Below are 16,949 nucleotides of genomic sequence, written 5' to 3' on the forward strand. Positions count from 1 at the left end.
TGTCATGTTAACGGCCCCCTAGTTTCTTCGTGTGTGCCAGTTAATCACACACTTAATGTTCACCTTGTTCAAATAACTAACTAAAACCAAACTTATTTAAAAGTTGAACTTCACACTTGAACTTACATCAGCGTGATAAAAACTACCTAAAATAACAGAAACCATATTTGGAATTTCTTTTGTATTTTTGAAGATTTGGAAAAATTTAGTTTGTCTCGTGTACTTGTTCATTTAATGCCCAAGATCAGGCCCCACAAGACCCCTCCCCCCTCTTTTTTTACTCTTACGTTTCAACAGGATTATATACAGATAAATAACACATAACATACCAAACCTTTTAAGCAAACATTCTACATTCAAACTTATTAATAGTCACAGCTAAAAAATACTGCACATACATATTAAAAAGTGAATAGATGATTAGACCACCAGGGGTTTCTAAACTGCCCAGGACAAGCCCACTCAAACGGAAGCACCTATCTGACTTCTCTCACTGCGTTCTTGGTCAAAAGAGAGCCAGAGTTGCCATGTCCCCTTAGCATAGGCGACTATTAGCCTATTAGTTATTTATTGTTTGATGATGTTTCTCTTTCTGTCAATGCCATGACAATATCGCTGATCTCTGTTTGAATTAGCGTTGAGGTGTCAGAGGCATGTAAGGCTGCGCCAAAACTGCGCTCACATAAGCATAACTGACTTTTTTTTTTTTTTTTTTTTACCAGTCAGTTTTTTAGACTACGTCACTTTCTCTAGCGAAACTTGGCAACACTGAAGACACCACAGGAAGAAGGTGGGACATGACATGCCAACACTCCTCAGCAATAAATGCTCGAATCATGAGACGTTTTTAGTAGTGATGGTAGAAATGAAGCTTTTCAAAGCTTCGAATCAATTGAATCAATTGCTTCGCAAAATGATTCACTGTTTTAAAGCGTTCGAAACGCCACACGCTGGTGACCCCTGCTGGCCAGAACGGTGTAAATGCAACAAAAACTCAGGCCAAAGTGCATAAAAAACGAGAAAAAAACATATTGCTAACACATAGCAAACATTTTATTGGAAGTAAAATGTATAAAATGCAATCAACTATATACTATGTCTAATTAAAACGTCTACAAATGTATAAAACTGATCAGAGATCAGGTAAAACCATAGGGTAAAAGACTTGATTAATGGGTTCAGAGATGATCGCCCCCCTCGTTTACTGAAATCACGTGACTTTGGTGGTTTGATACGCGCTCCGAACCACTGATTCGAAACAAAAGATGAATAAAGGTCTTGAAGCTTCATGAAGCAATGTTTCGAAAACGCCCACTAGATTTTAGTGAGCCATACATACCACAATAGGCTATTCCGATTAGTGATGGTGAAATGAAGCTTTGTGAAGCACTGGGGCTTTCTTTCCCCCTCGACTGTATCGTAAAATTGTTCATTACTCGAAGCTTTTCAATACGTTGCACACTAACGACATCTTGTGGTCAAAAGGTGGAAAAGCTGACTTTCTGTCCCAGAAGACCTTTTTATTATTATTATTCATTTTATTTTATTTAATAAATAATTTTCTGCTCTGTAAACCACAAAGCAATACAATTAATCCTCATAATTCATGTGTTAGTGTTGATGTAGTTCTTATACAATGTATGAACAAACAACAGTATGAATTAATTTATGGAAAAAAAATATACTAAATGGGACTAATTCACTTGTACAGAAACAATTATTTTGAATCTGCTTTGATCTACAAATGCAGCCTTATTCACATAAACTTTAGCCTCAGTCCTAATCCTACGAGTTCATAGGCAAGGCTCATGTAGCCATATATAATCAAAATAAATAAACATTATTGTGGAATGGTGAAATGCTTGTGAACTGAGGAGCTGACATTTTATTTTGAGGGTAATTTAATAAATTAATGGGGGTTTTTATTATTAAGGAACAGGACTTGTTCAACAGTGTGAGGGCTAAATCTATTTCTTTTTTTATTTACTACTACCGAAGGACATGACACTCGAAACCTGCTCAAGGGGTTCGCGCTAAATTTTTTGAATCTGAATCCGAGGCAGTCACGTGACTGTGTGTGGAAACGAAGCTTCGGACGTCACAGATCACGTGGTTATGGCAAAACGAATCAAGTTCCGAATCCGATACAGTGATTCAATGTGTTATGTGTGATGTTTTGTTCTTTTGATACAAGCTTCGACGCCTCGGTGCCGAACATCACTAATTCAGATGCTAGTGCTACAAAAACGGTTCAGTTTATTTCAGACTGGCGCCATCAAGGTCCTTATTCGGATTAACCTCGCAAACATTACGGTTGTTCTGTTCCTCGAATCGTCTCCGATATTTTTTGCAAACAATGTTTTCTGTGGACACTTAACCTGCGCACGTGGCGTTGGTGATGTGAGAGAGCCCAACAGGATACTTCAGAGAGAAACCCCCGTGCGACATATTTATTTGTCCGTGATTGATATGTTAATGTGTAACGTTTTTTATTAAGCTTGATTTGATCTGTGAGATTTGAAATGTTTTCAGCTGATTCCACGTGAACTGAATGGTACTGCTGTCTGCTAAGCATGTAGGCTAGCTTAAGTGTAAACAATGCTGCACACTGTATTGTATTGTTTACATAATTAGTTTTTCATTTGTTTATAAATTTTTGTTAACAATGGTTTAACAGAGAAATTAATGTAACGTGTATTATTAAAACAGCTTATATGTTTAAATGTATCAATGTTTTTTAATTATTTGTATTTCTATACAAAGTTCTGTTTTTAAGTTATAAAAAAAAATATTGCAAATATAATGTTATGTCAAGTTTAAATTGGATATTGTGTCGATAGTAAACAAAGTGTTAACAGCAGGCTATAGTCTAGTCAGCTCAGCTGGGCGTGGGCGGTATAGGCGGATCTTTTGTGACGTCATTGTTTATGTTTGTCGCGTTGCATCATGGGAATCGTGTGGCAGGAAACACCGCTAGATACCTGTAATTTGATTGTTTTGCACGTTTGGAGGAGGATTTAGAGAAGAGGATGGTTCACTCTTGCTCTGTGGTCGATTGTACGGCTCGTTGGGGGCCTGATAAAAAGTTTTTTCGAATTCCCTCCGAAAAGAATCGCGAAAAACGAAAGAAATGGTTGCGTGCAATTAGGCGATTGAACCTAGACGCTCCGAAGAAAGCCTGGATTCCTGCAGCTTCTGATCGAGTTTGTGAGGCTCATTTTGTTCATGGTAAGTCTTAGTGACTATGTATTTATAGAAGATTGAATAAAAAAATAAAATAAAACTGAGTCAAATCAACCGAGTCATATGTTTTCGCGTTCTGATTCAGGTGTCCCAAACCGCGATCCACAGCACCCAGACTATGTTCCTCACATCAAAATGGGCTATTCTGGATCGCAAAACTTAAAAGCAAAAGAAAAGGCTGTTCAGCGATACGAATCACGCTGTGACTCTGCTTGGCCAGGTCTAACCTCTGCATTTAGCACGATAACTGCTTTCTGTTTGGCAGAAAAGATTGGCCCAACTTTTCGAGAAACAAAATAATCATAGGCCTCCAGACTTTTGAAAGCCTTTAATCTTTCATGAGTGAAGGGTCCAGGGGTTTCTATTAAATAAGAATAAATGTCTCCCCAGCAGATTGGTGGCCAAGACACGGGCGAGTCGGACCAACGTTTTTTGTCATCCCAGATCTCATATGGGCTTTGAATAACTTCGATTTTGTCACCAATACAAATTTTGAGCTTCTCTCCAAACCTCCTCCGGTCTTCAGATGTTAAAGTGCTTATATATTGTGGATTTCGCCCGCTAACTCTCTTGAAAGTGCTCGTCGCGTCTTTACAGCCCGCCATACAGTTTGTTTTGTTGCCACACAACCACTCGCGCATGCGTACAAAGATGTCAACAAAGATCCTCCAGTAACCGAGGAAGAAGCAGCAACAACAACAACAAAATTTAGAGCAACATCTGTGTTTGAAAGTTGCCTAGCCTGCAGGATCGGTTGGTCATGATGGCAACCTGGTATGTTTGTCTGAATATTTCACGTGCAAAACCTGTTATCCCGGAAGCTAAGGGAAAGGGTAATGCAAAAAAAATATTTTTTGCAATATTTGTGTTAGGTTAAATGTAACATATAGCCTTTTTTGTATAAAATACCACCAAAGGATTTTGCACCTTTTTACCCTAGACTCTTTCAAAACGCTTCTTGATGAAGCTGCGACATCGAATCTTTTGGCCGACTGCCAAATTTTTAAAAAAAAAAACCTTCGCCACGTCATAACGTTATTTAGTGTTTTACAGTCTATGGTTTTAACCTATTCTTGGTCAGAGTTAGGGTAACTTGAATATAGATTCGAAACTGTTTTCCCCAGTCGAATAAAGTGTCCAGAATTATGACCAGGGACGGATTTTAAGTCTGCTTAAAACAAATATTTGTGCAGTGTGCGCATGTCAAAAAATCAATTCCGATTTAAAGCTTGTGACATATAAACACACACACACACACACACACACACACACACACACACACACACACACACACACACACGATCACTTTATTTCGTTTTCATAAACTGGATTCGGATTCATAAATTGAAACAAAAGGTAAGGTGTGCATGTAAACACAGCCATTTGTTTGTCTCATTTCTAAACCTCGCCTTCTGCTTGCAGATTCTCCTTCTAGCGCGCTCTATCTCTACCTGTAAACTCTGTCTGTTCTGAATCTGCGCTGATCATGGCAGTGTCGTCTTCTTGGAACTGCTCGCGCATGTGCAGTACGATAGGAAAGTTCCACTATTCATGATGGGGGGCGCCCGCATTCGAGCAGATGTATTAATAACGTTAAAATCTTAATGGTTATAGACAGGCCATACAATATATGATAGAACACTAATAAGTAATATGATTGTATATAGGCTTCTTGGTATTTGTCGGGGGTCCCCTAATTCCCCGGGCCTAAGCGGCTGCTTACCTCGCTTATTGGTTAAGTCCGCCCCTGATGACTTATTGATCATAACATATCATATCATATCATTTTTTTTTTTCAGTGCATTAAAAAACAATAAAATGGCTAAAATAATTATGTCAGTATAAACATTAGGCCTATATGAATTAAAGTTTAGATTTTATTTTAATTTTTTACTATAAACATTGAGACTATGTTTGTACTTACCTTTACATGTCCTCCTGCAATATTAGTCTGAGACGACGGATCTTATGGTTAAAAACGGAGATTAACTCTTTCATCAGTTTCTGTCAGTTAACGTTAAAGGAATAGCCAGGATTCATTGCTAGACTTGGTTTCTTGCAGCAGAAGTTTTTGGGATCTCTAATTTAGGCTGTTTAAAGTAAACTAATTAAACTAAAACTACACAAATGCACAAATTACTATTACACGTTTTACAACCTTGCGTCGTAAAAAGATAACATTCAGAATCTGACGAATCTGTTTAACGTTTCATTTAAGACAAGCTTTATGATATGCAACTATATGGTGAGGGAAAACTAGGAAATCGGCCACTATTAACCATGGAAACTTGCAATTAATCATTATTTTAACTAAATAAATAAAGTTATGGTGTGATAAGATGTTTATTATAACTAATATTGTTATTAAATTATTTCATACATCTGTTTGGAAAATGACCCATTTTTGCTTTGCCCTTGGTTTATCCTAGAAAAGTTTCCATTACCTTGACCCGTGTTTCAGTGGATTATGTGTTGATAAAGGTAAATTTAAACTTTTTTGTGTTTAAAGTTCAGAGATAATTTTCTTTCACCTGACGGTCTTCTGGACAATTCAAGGTGAGCATTAAAGTTGAAGTCATTCTGTGTATATATATATATATATATATATATATATATATATATATATATATATATATATATATATATATATCATAATTATTATTATTTTATTTTTTTTACCTCTCTTGCCTGTTTCATCTTCTCTCTGTTTTAGTGTGCCCAGAGACCATTGTGGGTTTTATTGGTGGCTCCATTGTTATTCCTTGTTCTTCTGAAGAGCATCAGCCTTCAATTCAAGACATCACTGTGCGTTGGAGACAAAACAGCCTGAATGTGTTTGACATAATTAAGGGTACAGGATCAGTAGAGGGGCAGGATCCAGCATTCAAGAACAGAGCTGAAACCTTTCCTAAAGAATATCTGAAAGGAAACTTCTCGCTCAAACTCAACAGTATACAAAACACTGATGGAGGACAGTATATATGCTATATCATAGAGGAATCAATAATGCGGAATGTCCATCTTATCATTGAAGGTATGTAAAAACAAAATGATTGACTACGTTTTTTTTTCATTCAAAGAGTAACAGGATCTTAATGCTATAATTGCATGACCACACTAGTTATATTTCAGCATCCTCTCTCATTCAAGGATGCATTCATGTTTTCATGTTGTTTTTTGTTGTGGCAAAAACAATAATTAAACAATCATCATCACTGCATAAGACACACCAAGAATCAAATTGTATTTAAAAGATATTTATTCTCCTCCATGAGGCTACCCCGTGACGTGAGCAAGACCTGACACCCAGCCCAGGAAATTCCCTTCTTATACTCCTTCTTCAAGGTCTTTCCTCTGTAGTTTTCCACTCACCCAGCATGGCTACATCATTTAGAATAGAATGACCCCTCTAACCCCCCTTGGCTAAATTATCTTCCATACCTAAAGAGTTAAAGGTTCTTAACCATTTGTCTTACTGTGTGTGTCTTGCTTACGCCAAGTGCACAAACATACATATATCCTGTTCACATTCCACAATATAGACATGTGACACATTATGTTGCAATATATGTTGAAGATCAATGGAAATACATTTTTCCATTACATTTTTCTTTTGAACTTTTCTAATGACAGAGAAACCAGTAAGAGAGAGCTTCAGCCAGGGAACAAAACCACAACCTGAGATGACTGTAATCATTATTTCCATTCTTTGTATTGGCTTTTTTTCTTTAGCTGTAAGTACATTCAGCATGCATGATCAACATGAACCTCATATTGTAAGTAGGTTGCAGTTTCTAATTAAATATTGCAATGATGTATGTGTTCCAGAACTTCGCCACAGGACATTTTATGGAATTGGATGTGACGGTCCCAAGCCCGAATTGAAGAAGGAGGGGCTGGAGAAGGATGCCTTTACACTGATAGTAAATACATGCTCAGAGTGTGCTCACTGTTTCACTATTTAAACTTCTTGTTCTTCTTCCAAGACATTTCTGAATAGTATCTCCTCCTTGAGCTTTCAAGCTACAGTAGATAAAAAGTCTACACATCCCTCTTAAAACAGCTGATTTTTGTCATAAAATAAATAATATCCGAACTTTTGCCCGTTTAATGTAAAAACTACAACCTACCATTATGCCATAATGACAGAGAGAGAAAAAACAAACTGCATAAGTTCATTTACATTTTATTACATTATCAGCTTGGCACATCTTGATTTGGGAATATTTTCCCACTCCTCTGTGAACGGGGATCGTTTTGATCGTGCAAATTACAAATGATACCTTTTGTAATTTTGACCAAAAAGTTAAATCTTGGTCTCATCATATCATAACATACTTTTCCACATGGTTTTAGAGACTGGATAGCCTATATGTTTTTGCAAAGTTTAGCCAGGCTTGAAGGTTTTTTCTTTAATCAGAAAAGGCTTGCGTCTCACAGCCAGACAGATGAAGAATATGGGAAATAGTTGTCACATGTAGGGAGCAAAATGTATATCTCTAATTTAATATAACATTTTCCGAATAACATTTTCCGCTTGTCAGTATACATCTTTGGTGAATGTCCTAATTTATATCCTCTAATATCACTGGGATACATTAAAAAGCATTGCCACCAGCAGCCAATCAAATTTCTGCAGCTAATGTCAAATCTGAATCGCCTACCATTGTAAAAACTACTGTGTATAATTATTTTGTTTATATAAATACACACATGTTAACAAATATTTGCATGTGTATACTGTATTTATATTTATATATAAACAACACATTTTTCTTATATATATATATACATGCATGTGTGTGTATTTATATATACAAAATAATTATACACAGTACACATTATGTAAACATACATTTTTATTTTGGATGTGATTTAATTGTGATTAATTGGAATATAAAAATAGAATATTCTAATATTCAAATAAAACTGATATTACATTTAGTTGACAACATCTTTGTATTTTTAACAAGATATTTTCTTGCAGTTTCACACTGCTCATTTTATGGTAAAACAGGGGTGTCCAGTCGTACTGTCCTGCAGAGTTTAGCTCCAACCCTGATCAAACACTCCTGAAAAGTCTAACTAAAGTCTTCAGGGTTACTTAGAAAATTAAAAGTTGTATCATAAATCGCATTATATGATTGATTAGGGATGGAGCTAATGCCAGCAAGACAGAGGACCTCAAGGGCTAGTGTACTCTTCAGCAGTGAAAAAATACAAGAAATATATGCCTCAATTTTAGGACACTTAGACATGTCATACGTTCAGCATATTTAGCATATTAAATTTTTTTTTTTACATCAAACAAATCACAGAAACATTGTTGACTTGGGCCTTTTTTATACCCTAATAGGGCAACGTGTCCTGGGAGATACTACTTATACAATCCAAACTATATCAAATATTTTTTTATATAAAAAATTCTTTGGAAATGTTTTACTTGAGTCCAGATGATATTAAAAGTGACATTGATGATCATTTTCCACTCTTGCCTGTTTTTGGGGTTAACAGGTTTCACTGGTTTTGGACACAAACGGAAATCTTTTGGCAGGATCTGCCGTCCGGGTTCGGATCTGATATTTCTGATGTGAAAATCCATTGGCGTAGTCGGCAGGATGTAGCAATCTAACAATTATATCAAAATCTTTTGTGAGGTGTTTAAAACTCTTGTTTAAATTTTTTTTCAAAAGCTTTATTACAGGACTTCTGTGTTGCTGTGTCTACATTGATAACATTTATTTTGTTGTTCAATTATTTCCATGCCGTTGATAAAAACATCTACTTTTTAATATGAATATATTTCCAAATGTATTTGATTGACCATCTATAAGCTAAGAAATGTATTGAATATTTTAGAACTCAGTTTGAAAGTGTATAGGTTCAATGTATATGTAATGAGTGTTTATTATCAAGGTATTAATCAGTATTTTTCCTTCTCAAATGAGTTGAATGACTTCTCTGGAGATTTTACTTTGTTATACAAGTTACCAGTGTGATCACTGAAATGTTCTTTTCATGTATTCTTTAATATCTGTATTTGATATCTGCACGCAGTAACAGTGCTTGCTCATTTAGCCCGGCTTCCAGAAATGAAATATGGACTCGTTTTGTGTTTGAGAAAGGTCTTCAACGTGTTAAAACATATAGGGGTAGGGGTCATTGAAGCCAATAGTTTAAGGGACCATTTCATTGTTAAAGCCTTAGCCTACTTTCCAGTTAGACTAAAGTGTAGCTCTCCTTGAGAGAAAGAACGCATTATCTTGATGTTTTGTGAGGACTCTCCTGTTTATGGTTAAAGTGATCTGGAAGGTCACGACGTGCCTAACTTCAGGGTCCGAGTGTCAGCCGCATAATCGATGGAGGTATGCTTCCGTCTATCTGTATATGTGTGGAAAATTACTATGTTTATCTATTTCTTAGCCAATCAGAAACTGCAACCTAGCTTAGACCATGATTAAGTGTATATAACTGCTGTGATCTTTGTAACTGTAAGCGGGGCGGCCTACAAACCCCCGTGTGAGTCTTGAAGCTGAACTTCTGCTGATGAAACTGTGAACTATCTTCAGTAAAACTTTTCTTCAATTTATTATAATTCTGACTCCGGGTCTTCTTTCTAACATCTGGTCCTTGGGTCCTAAACTGTTACCCCGTAACACTTGTGTGTAGTACAAATGATTTCATAGGTTGAATTATTTCATGTAGAAAACTTATAGATTTTTACTTCATTTTTACATCAATTGGATAACGACTGCATTACGCCACTTATTATGGTTTCATTCCAAATAAATGTGGTAACATGAAACACTGAGTTGATTTTTTTGTAGCTTATTTGTAAGTCAGCCTAAAGTCAATTCAAGCCACCTAGCAACAAGAAAATGTCTAAATATACAATAGCCTATTAAAATATTCATCACATATGAATCCAAATTTATATGGACAAACAAAACTGCTAAATCCAACTTGAGTGAGAAAAATAACAAACTGTTAAGTTTGTTGCAGGTGTTAACAACAGGGATTACTTTAGATTAAATCACCAGGTTTTAGTGTCAGGGACCCCTATGGGACCTTGTGAAACGTAAAGAAGAGCGCCTCCTGCAAGGTGTGTGTGTGTGTTCTGCAGGGGCGCCCTGGATCGTTTACTACTGTTTGCAAAGACTCACCTACACCATTTACATCAGGGATGGGCAACTTCGGTCCTGGAGGGCCACTGTCCTACAGAGTTTAGCTCAAACCCTGAAAAAATCACCTGCCTGTAATTTTCTAGTAATCCTGAGGACCTTGATTAGCTTGTTCAGGTGTGTTTGATTAGGGTTGAAGCTAAACTCTGTAGGACAGTGGCCCTCCAGGACCAAAGTTGCCCATCCCTGATTTACATTATACGTTTCATACTACAAAGCACAAAGAAATACCGCCGTATTATGTGTTTTTGAACATACCTTAGATTAAAGGTCATGACTATGGTAGCCTAACCTATATTACTATTATGACACATGAATTAAAGTATAGGCCTCAGAGTTTCCGCTAGAAAAAAATGGTGCCGGTCAAAGTGACCGGCAGAGATTTCGTTTTCCGGACATTTTGATGATATGCCGGTCAAATATTGCCTCTTAATTAGTCAAGTTGAGGAAAACTGGAGGCAGGCTATTTAACTTAAAAAAATGACATAATCAGGCCGTATAGAATGCAACATGTTTATTAGCCTAACTTTCAAATAGACGGAAAAAAAAAACATGAACGTCCGATTGGCGTCAATCAACGCCAATTGTTTTTACTATGGTTTCACATTCATAGTTTAACAAACCAATCCCTCTTCCCCACATAAAATATCTGAATATCTCGCGGTGTAAATAGCCGCATTTCCATTACAGATTTGCGCAAATGTTTTGCGCTATTATCTAAATATCGATAAAAAACTATTGCGAAATGACGCTTCCATTAACCGATGTTATATGCGACTAAACGTCCTTTTTTCTCTCACGATAAGTCATTTAAAAAATCACGGCAACGGACGTTGGTTTATATAATATCACAGCCACCGCATTAGACATTATTATTATGATTAATGGAAGGAGACGTGGCGTGTTATCCAAGCATTAATGGCAGGGAAAGACCCTTGTACTGCGAACGACACATAAGGAGTTTCTGGGTGTTTCGCCCTCATTTCTGCTCCGAGGTTTTGATTGTGGCATTTATTTGAGATTTAGAATCCAGTATTCCTATAGGCTAATTATTGTTTCTTTTATGAATTTAATAAAGAACTCTGTCTCGTATTCTGTCCAAACGATCCATGTAGGCTACTTTTGTCCATTCGTTTTTCCTTTTTTTAACCCGTAATTGAAAAACGAACGGTTGTTGTCTTTTTAAAACGCAAAGTTGAACACCAAAATTTTAATTTGAACTGGCTACACAAACTGCGGCGCAAAAAAGTAAATACCGACGCATTTTCTGATTTTTGTTTATGACTTTTTGCCCCTTTATTAAACATTTAAAATATTCATAAATTAATATGGAAAACATGTCGATTTTACTGGTTTTCAAAGGCCAAATTAGAACCTGGAATTGATGTTTTTCCCGCAGTGCTGAATGAGAAGAGCCATTAATATTATGAATAAACTATTGTTTTCTAAGTGTCGGCTAAAATCACATCTCCATCTCCGCTGTTAAGCAGATGCGCTTTTAGAGAGAAATGCACCTTTCATACGGATTAGGTACATAATCAGAAGGTATTAGCTTTCGATTCGAATTTGTTCGTTTTAAAGTGGACATTTCAAGCTTTAGCCTACAAAGGCTATATTTTGTTTCATTTCTCACGCTCCAGTTTATGGAGATCATGAAAGTGCGTCTGATTGTTTTATTTTATTTTACAAAAGCACAACGTTTTCTTGTTATTGTGAGTTTACACAAATAAAAGTAGTTGAGAATAATGTATTATTATTTTCTGTATGACCAGAAATGATAGAGTATTTTAAGTTGTTTCCACTGTTAATAGGAAAATGCAAGTGGTCACGCCCGCGCCTCCGTGCCATGCAGTGCGCGCTCCACACTCAGCTTTGTTCCTTTTTTGCATAAAAGCGTCTTCTAAATATAGCTTATTAAATGTTATAATATAATAAAATAATATAAAATGATTATTATTTGCGTAGCTATACATGGACCTCAAACACACCGCGTCTTCTAAGTAAGGTGACTGCAAATGCGCAAAAACTGTTTCCATTGCAGTTTTGCGAAATATTCCTTTTTCGAATTGCCTGAAAAACCTCCTCATGCGAGCATAAAAACGTTCTTGCGATAAACGGGAGTTTTTGCGAAATTAACGTGTTTCCATTGTGCGTATTTTTAATTCGCAATTTCAATTTGCGCAATTTGAAGGGTAGCCTAATGGAAACGCGGCTAGTGTCTCTCCACAACTTGCAATGCGCATAAGCCGCGTAACCTTGTTCTCCGCAAGGCGACTTCGCTGCTTCGTCTTGATCCGATTCTGCTTTTTCTCCGGTGGTGGTGGAGCTGTCTGGACATCTGAGGCTTCAGGCGTTCCTGATTCACCATCGTCCGTCGCGTCTGGCCTCTGAAAAAAGCTTTTACGGCTAGTCTGGGCCTGGCCATATTTGAAACGTCTCACTCATTCGTTCGTTGTTTAGGTCTATATTACAGCCGTTTTAGGCGTGCGCTTTATTTGAAATGCAGTATGCGATGTTGTTTAATAACTTTCAAACGGTAGAGCCTGTTCCTTTATAACATAGCCAAAGGTCGGTGTATTTTTGCTTTATACATTTTAGGCTTATTTTCAAATTCAGATTGTGTTAGGGGGGCGGGATTATTAGGCAATTTTAATCGGACAATTTGACCGGAGAGGTTTAATTTTGTCGGACATTTCATTTTTTTTCCGGCCAATGTCCGGCAATTACCGGACAACGGAAACCCTGATAGGCCTACCACGGTATTACCATATTACCATCTGATACCATCACTTTACTGTAGTACTTCCTCACTGCTAGTCTCTTATTGACCTATTTAGCTGATCCAGCCATGGAACAAACAAAACAAGCCTTGAAAATGTATTTAAAAAACAAAACAAAACACATAGTATATACACTGAAAAAATATTTTCATTCATCCAATTAAAAAAATGTAGGGTAATGGTTCACATCTATATTTTATAACTTGAACCAATGAAAAATAAATAACTTACCCTAACCAATATTTTCTATGTCTATGAAAACTATTTTATAAAACTTGGTACAAAGTACATTTTTCATGTTGAAGAAAGTCAATTAATTTAAATTCTATTTTTGATCTAAACAAAAATATATAGATTTAATCAAAACAAAACTTCTCATTTAAGAAATATATATTAGAAATGATTTGTTTTCTCCAATCAAATATATATAGATTTAATTAAACAATTATGTATCATTTTTTAAAATAAAAGGTAATAGAAATTATTAATTTTAAACAAACAAAAAGATATGGATTTAATAAAACATGTTTCCCATCAAGGAGCATTGCTTAATATTTGATCTGATCCAAAATCTAATAAATAAAAAAAGACAAATAATTTACATTGCATAAAGATTTATTAACTTATTTCTACACATCCACAATTTCAGTGCTCAAGTGTCATATTTTAACTTCAAGGGCTGGCAAACATTGACCGTAGAAAACAACAGCCTTTTCAAGTATTTCACTATCTCTGCTACAAATGATATCCAAGATCGCCATGGTTTCTTGCTGAAGAAATTGTTCAGCCTCCTCCTTTTCTGACACCTGGAAAAGAGAGAAAAAAAGAGAAAGAATAAGGAATCATACAGGTCGGGTTTCCCCCCAGATTAAAGGTTAACAGAGCCCAAACTATTAGACTACATTCAGATGCTATTTTTTAGATAACAAATAACTCAAAACAACTTGAATGCAAACACAAAATGCACAAAATTGTATAATTAGCATCTACTTCTAACTAATTATAAAATTATGTTTTTACACTTGATATTTAATTGTATTAGCTGATTTAACTAAGTATAGTTGATTGCATTTTATATTTACTTCCAATAAAATGTTTGCTATGTGTTTGCAATACGTGTTTTTCTCGTTTTGTATGCACTTTGGCCTGAGTTCTTGTTGCATTTACACCGTTCTGGCCAGCAGGGGTCACCAGCGTGTGGCGTTTCGAACGCTTTAAAACAGTGAATCATTTTGCGAAGCAATTGGTTCAATTGATTCGAAGCTTTGAAAAGCTTCATTTCTACCATCACTACTAAAAACGTCTCATGATTCGAGCATTTATTGCTGAGGAGTGTTGGCATATCATGCTTTTGCTGTAGAAAGCGCTGTCTTCAGTGTTGCCAAGTTTCGCTAGAGAAAGTGACGTAGTCTAAAAAATTGACTGGTACAAAAGAAAGACTTTACAGTCAGTTATGCAGCTCTGATACTATGTGGTATCAGTGATTAGCATAGCATTAGAGAATTAGGTCAGTGATTAGCATGGCACTGACAGAAGTAGAAACAACATCAAACACTAAATAACTAACTCTGGCAACTCTGGCTCTCTTTTGACCAAGAACGCAGTGAGAGAAGTCAGACAGGTGCTTCAGTTTGAGTGGGCTTGTCCTGGGCAGTTTGAAAACCCCTGGTGGTCTAATCCAGGGGTTTTCAAACTGGGGGCCGCGGCCCCCTGGGGGGCCGCCAGGGGGCGCCAGGGGGGCCGCAGCAAGTTGGAAAAACAATGTGTTAATATGAGTATTGTTATAAAATAACATTTTAATAATTTGTTGCATAGCCTATCTGAACATTATACTTTTAATGCTAATCTTTTAGAGATTAACTGATTGATTGGCTGGTGACCAGAATTGGCCGATTTTCACGTGATTTTCAGTCTGACATAATGCCGATTCAAATGCACTCGGGCGCCGCATGATTAACATCGCGCAACATCAGAATCACACGTGCACACAGAACACACATGTAGGAAACCTTGTGAATTACGGCCGTTTCAGACCGCGAGCGGCGCGTGAGTAGCGCAAATTTTTTTCGTCGTGCATGTTCAGTGAGTGCATTCACACCGCGAGCAGGAGCAGCGCGTGAGCGTCAAGCAGGAGCGTCGCGTGCCGTGAGCAGTAGTGAAGCAGAGGGTTTCAGCGCCGAGTCTATTTTTGCCGCGCTGCTCACACTCAATTAAAGTGAAAGCACACTTTTGATGGACAAAATAAATGATGTATATGATTTCACACAAAAAGTACCAAAAATGCACATAATTTGCATGTATTGTGTGTTTTAACAAGAACTTCAGTAGGCTTCAAGAAAATGAAGACTCAAAAATATTTATAGAAAATGTACCCATTTAAACTTTTTATTAATCAGTTTGGATAAAAGTGGTGTTTTATAAAATATATATATATAGAAAATAAATATTTGTGTGTGCTGTAAAGTGGTTAGAAAACATTAAATCACAATCGGCTAAAATCTGTATTGGCAGGTCAAACTCAATGACAAATCGGAATTGGCCTTGAAAATTTTAATAGTTTCATCTCTATAATCTTTCTGATTGGCTGGTATCAAACACCATCACATAATCTGATGTTCACCTAGATGTTTAATTTATTTATTTCTACATTTGCCATAGTATTGTCGATGGGTTCAATAACACATCCTGCAAAAGGGGGGCCTTGGCCAGAACCTAGTGGTATTTGGGGGGCCTTGTCATGGAAAAGTTTGGGAACCCCTGGTCTAATCTATTCACTTTTTAATAGGGGAGAGTGGGGCACAAAGTAACGCTTTTTGACTTTCTCAGTTTGTGTAAATCTACTTATGGTTCAGAGTATTTATTTTTTCCCACATTAATTTCCCACATGTCTAGTACAATTATGTGGTTTTGTTTTATTAATACAGTATATACTTTTTTCTGGATATACCCCAAAAGAATGGAAGTGAAGTGTGACAACATGCCCCATAGGTGGGGTACATTGTAACATGTGTGGGGCACATTGTAACATAACATGACAGCTTAAAATGTTATCTGATCTAATAAAAAAAAATATACAAGACAAACCAAAATATTTTCGAAATAAAATACAATTAAAAAACTTTTTCATATAAAATAATGGCAATTTTTAATAATTAAATATAAACTCATTTTTGAGTTTTGACTACGAACACATGAAAACACAGCTATACAACATAGTTCAAAACAAATAAATAATTAGTCATTTCTGAACATTGACTCTCAGTCTTTATTCACCTTTTTCTCACGTTTTCTCAATAAAATTAATAAAAGTATAGAATATAATAGCATATTTCTAATAGGGGCACATTGTAACGCAGTGTTATAACATGCCCCCGCCTGCACAACTGGGATTTAAACCCTGCTAGTGTCTTCTGCTAGTTAGCGAAGCATTAAAGAACTATATCAACTGTTAAATAACATCTTGGAGACTAAAATAATATCAGATTTGTCTTATTTTAAATAAACACAAAAAATAGAGATGAAAAATTAACTTAAGTAAGAAATTTACTTTTGCTATGGTTTAATAAATGTCGCATTTTAATTTTGGCGCAATTTTTTCTCTATATAGTGTTGATATGGCAACTAGTAAATACACCAAGTTTCGTCATCCAAGCATGTGTGGAAGTATTTAAAACAAGTGTGTTACAACTAGCCCCGCGTTACGTTGTGCCCCGCGCTCCCCTATGTATGTGCAGTATTTTTTAGC

General features: G+C 36.2%; 1 protein-coding gene and 1 long non-coding RNA gene across 5 annotated transcripts in view; one reads left to right on the plus strand and one right to left on the minus strand.

Annotated features, from left to right (window-relative positions):
* The window catches only part of LOC309475255, a 239,290-nt gene that overhangs the window by 218,486 nt on the left and 3,855 nt on the right, over positions 1 to 16,949 (minus strand). The gene's annotated exons all lie outside the window — the stretch shown is intronic.
* LOC309475222 (V-set domain-containing T-cell activation inhibitor 1-like) lies at positions 3,503 to 9,838 on the plus strand. 4 transcript variants are annotated; one of them, XR_014197554.1, is made up of 6 exons: positions 3,503 to 4,017; positions 5,753 to 5,799; positions 5,957 to 6,277; positions 6,877 to 6,977; positions 7,072 to 7,183; positions 8,758 to 9,838. XR_014197554.1 is itself a non-coding variant. In XM_082137944.1 (6 exons), exons 1-5 carry the CDS (start codon positions 4,004 to 4,006, stop codon positions 7,126 to 7,128), a joined length of 540 nt encoding a protein of 179 aa, XP_081994070.1. In that variant the 5' UTR covers positions 3,504 to 4,003; the 3' UTR covers positions 7,129 to 7,166; positions 8,758 to 9,838. The 4 variants fall into 4 exon arrangements, 3 of the variants coding, with proteins under 3 accessions (XP_081994068.1, XP_081994070.1, XP_081994069.1); XM_082137944.1 differs by having other exon boundaries at positions 3,504 to 4,017; positions 7,072 to 7,166; XM_082137942.1 differs by lacking the exon at positions 6,877 to 6,977.

The sequence above is a fragment of the Leuciscus leuciscus genome (assembly GCF_965113295.1).
Source record: "Leuciscus leuciscus genome assembly, chromosome: 15".
Classification (NCBI taxonomy): domain Eukaryota; kingdom Metazoa; phylum Chordata; class Actinopteri; order Cypriniformes; family Leuciscidae; genus Leuciscus; species Leuciscus leuciscus.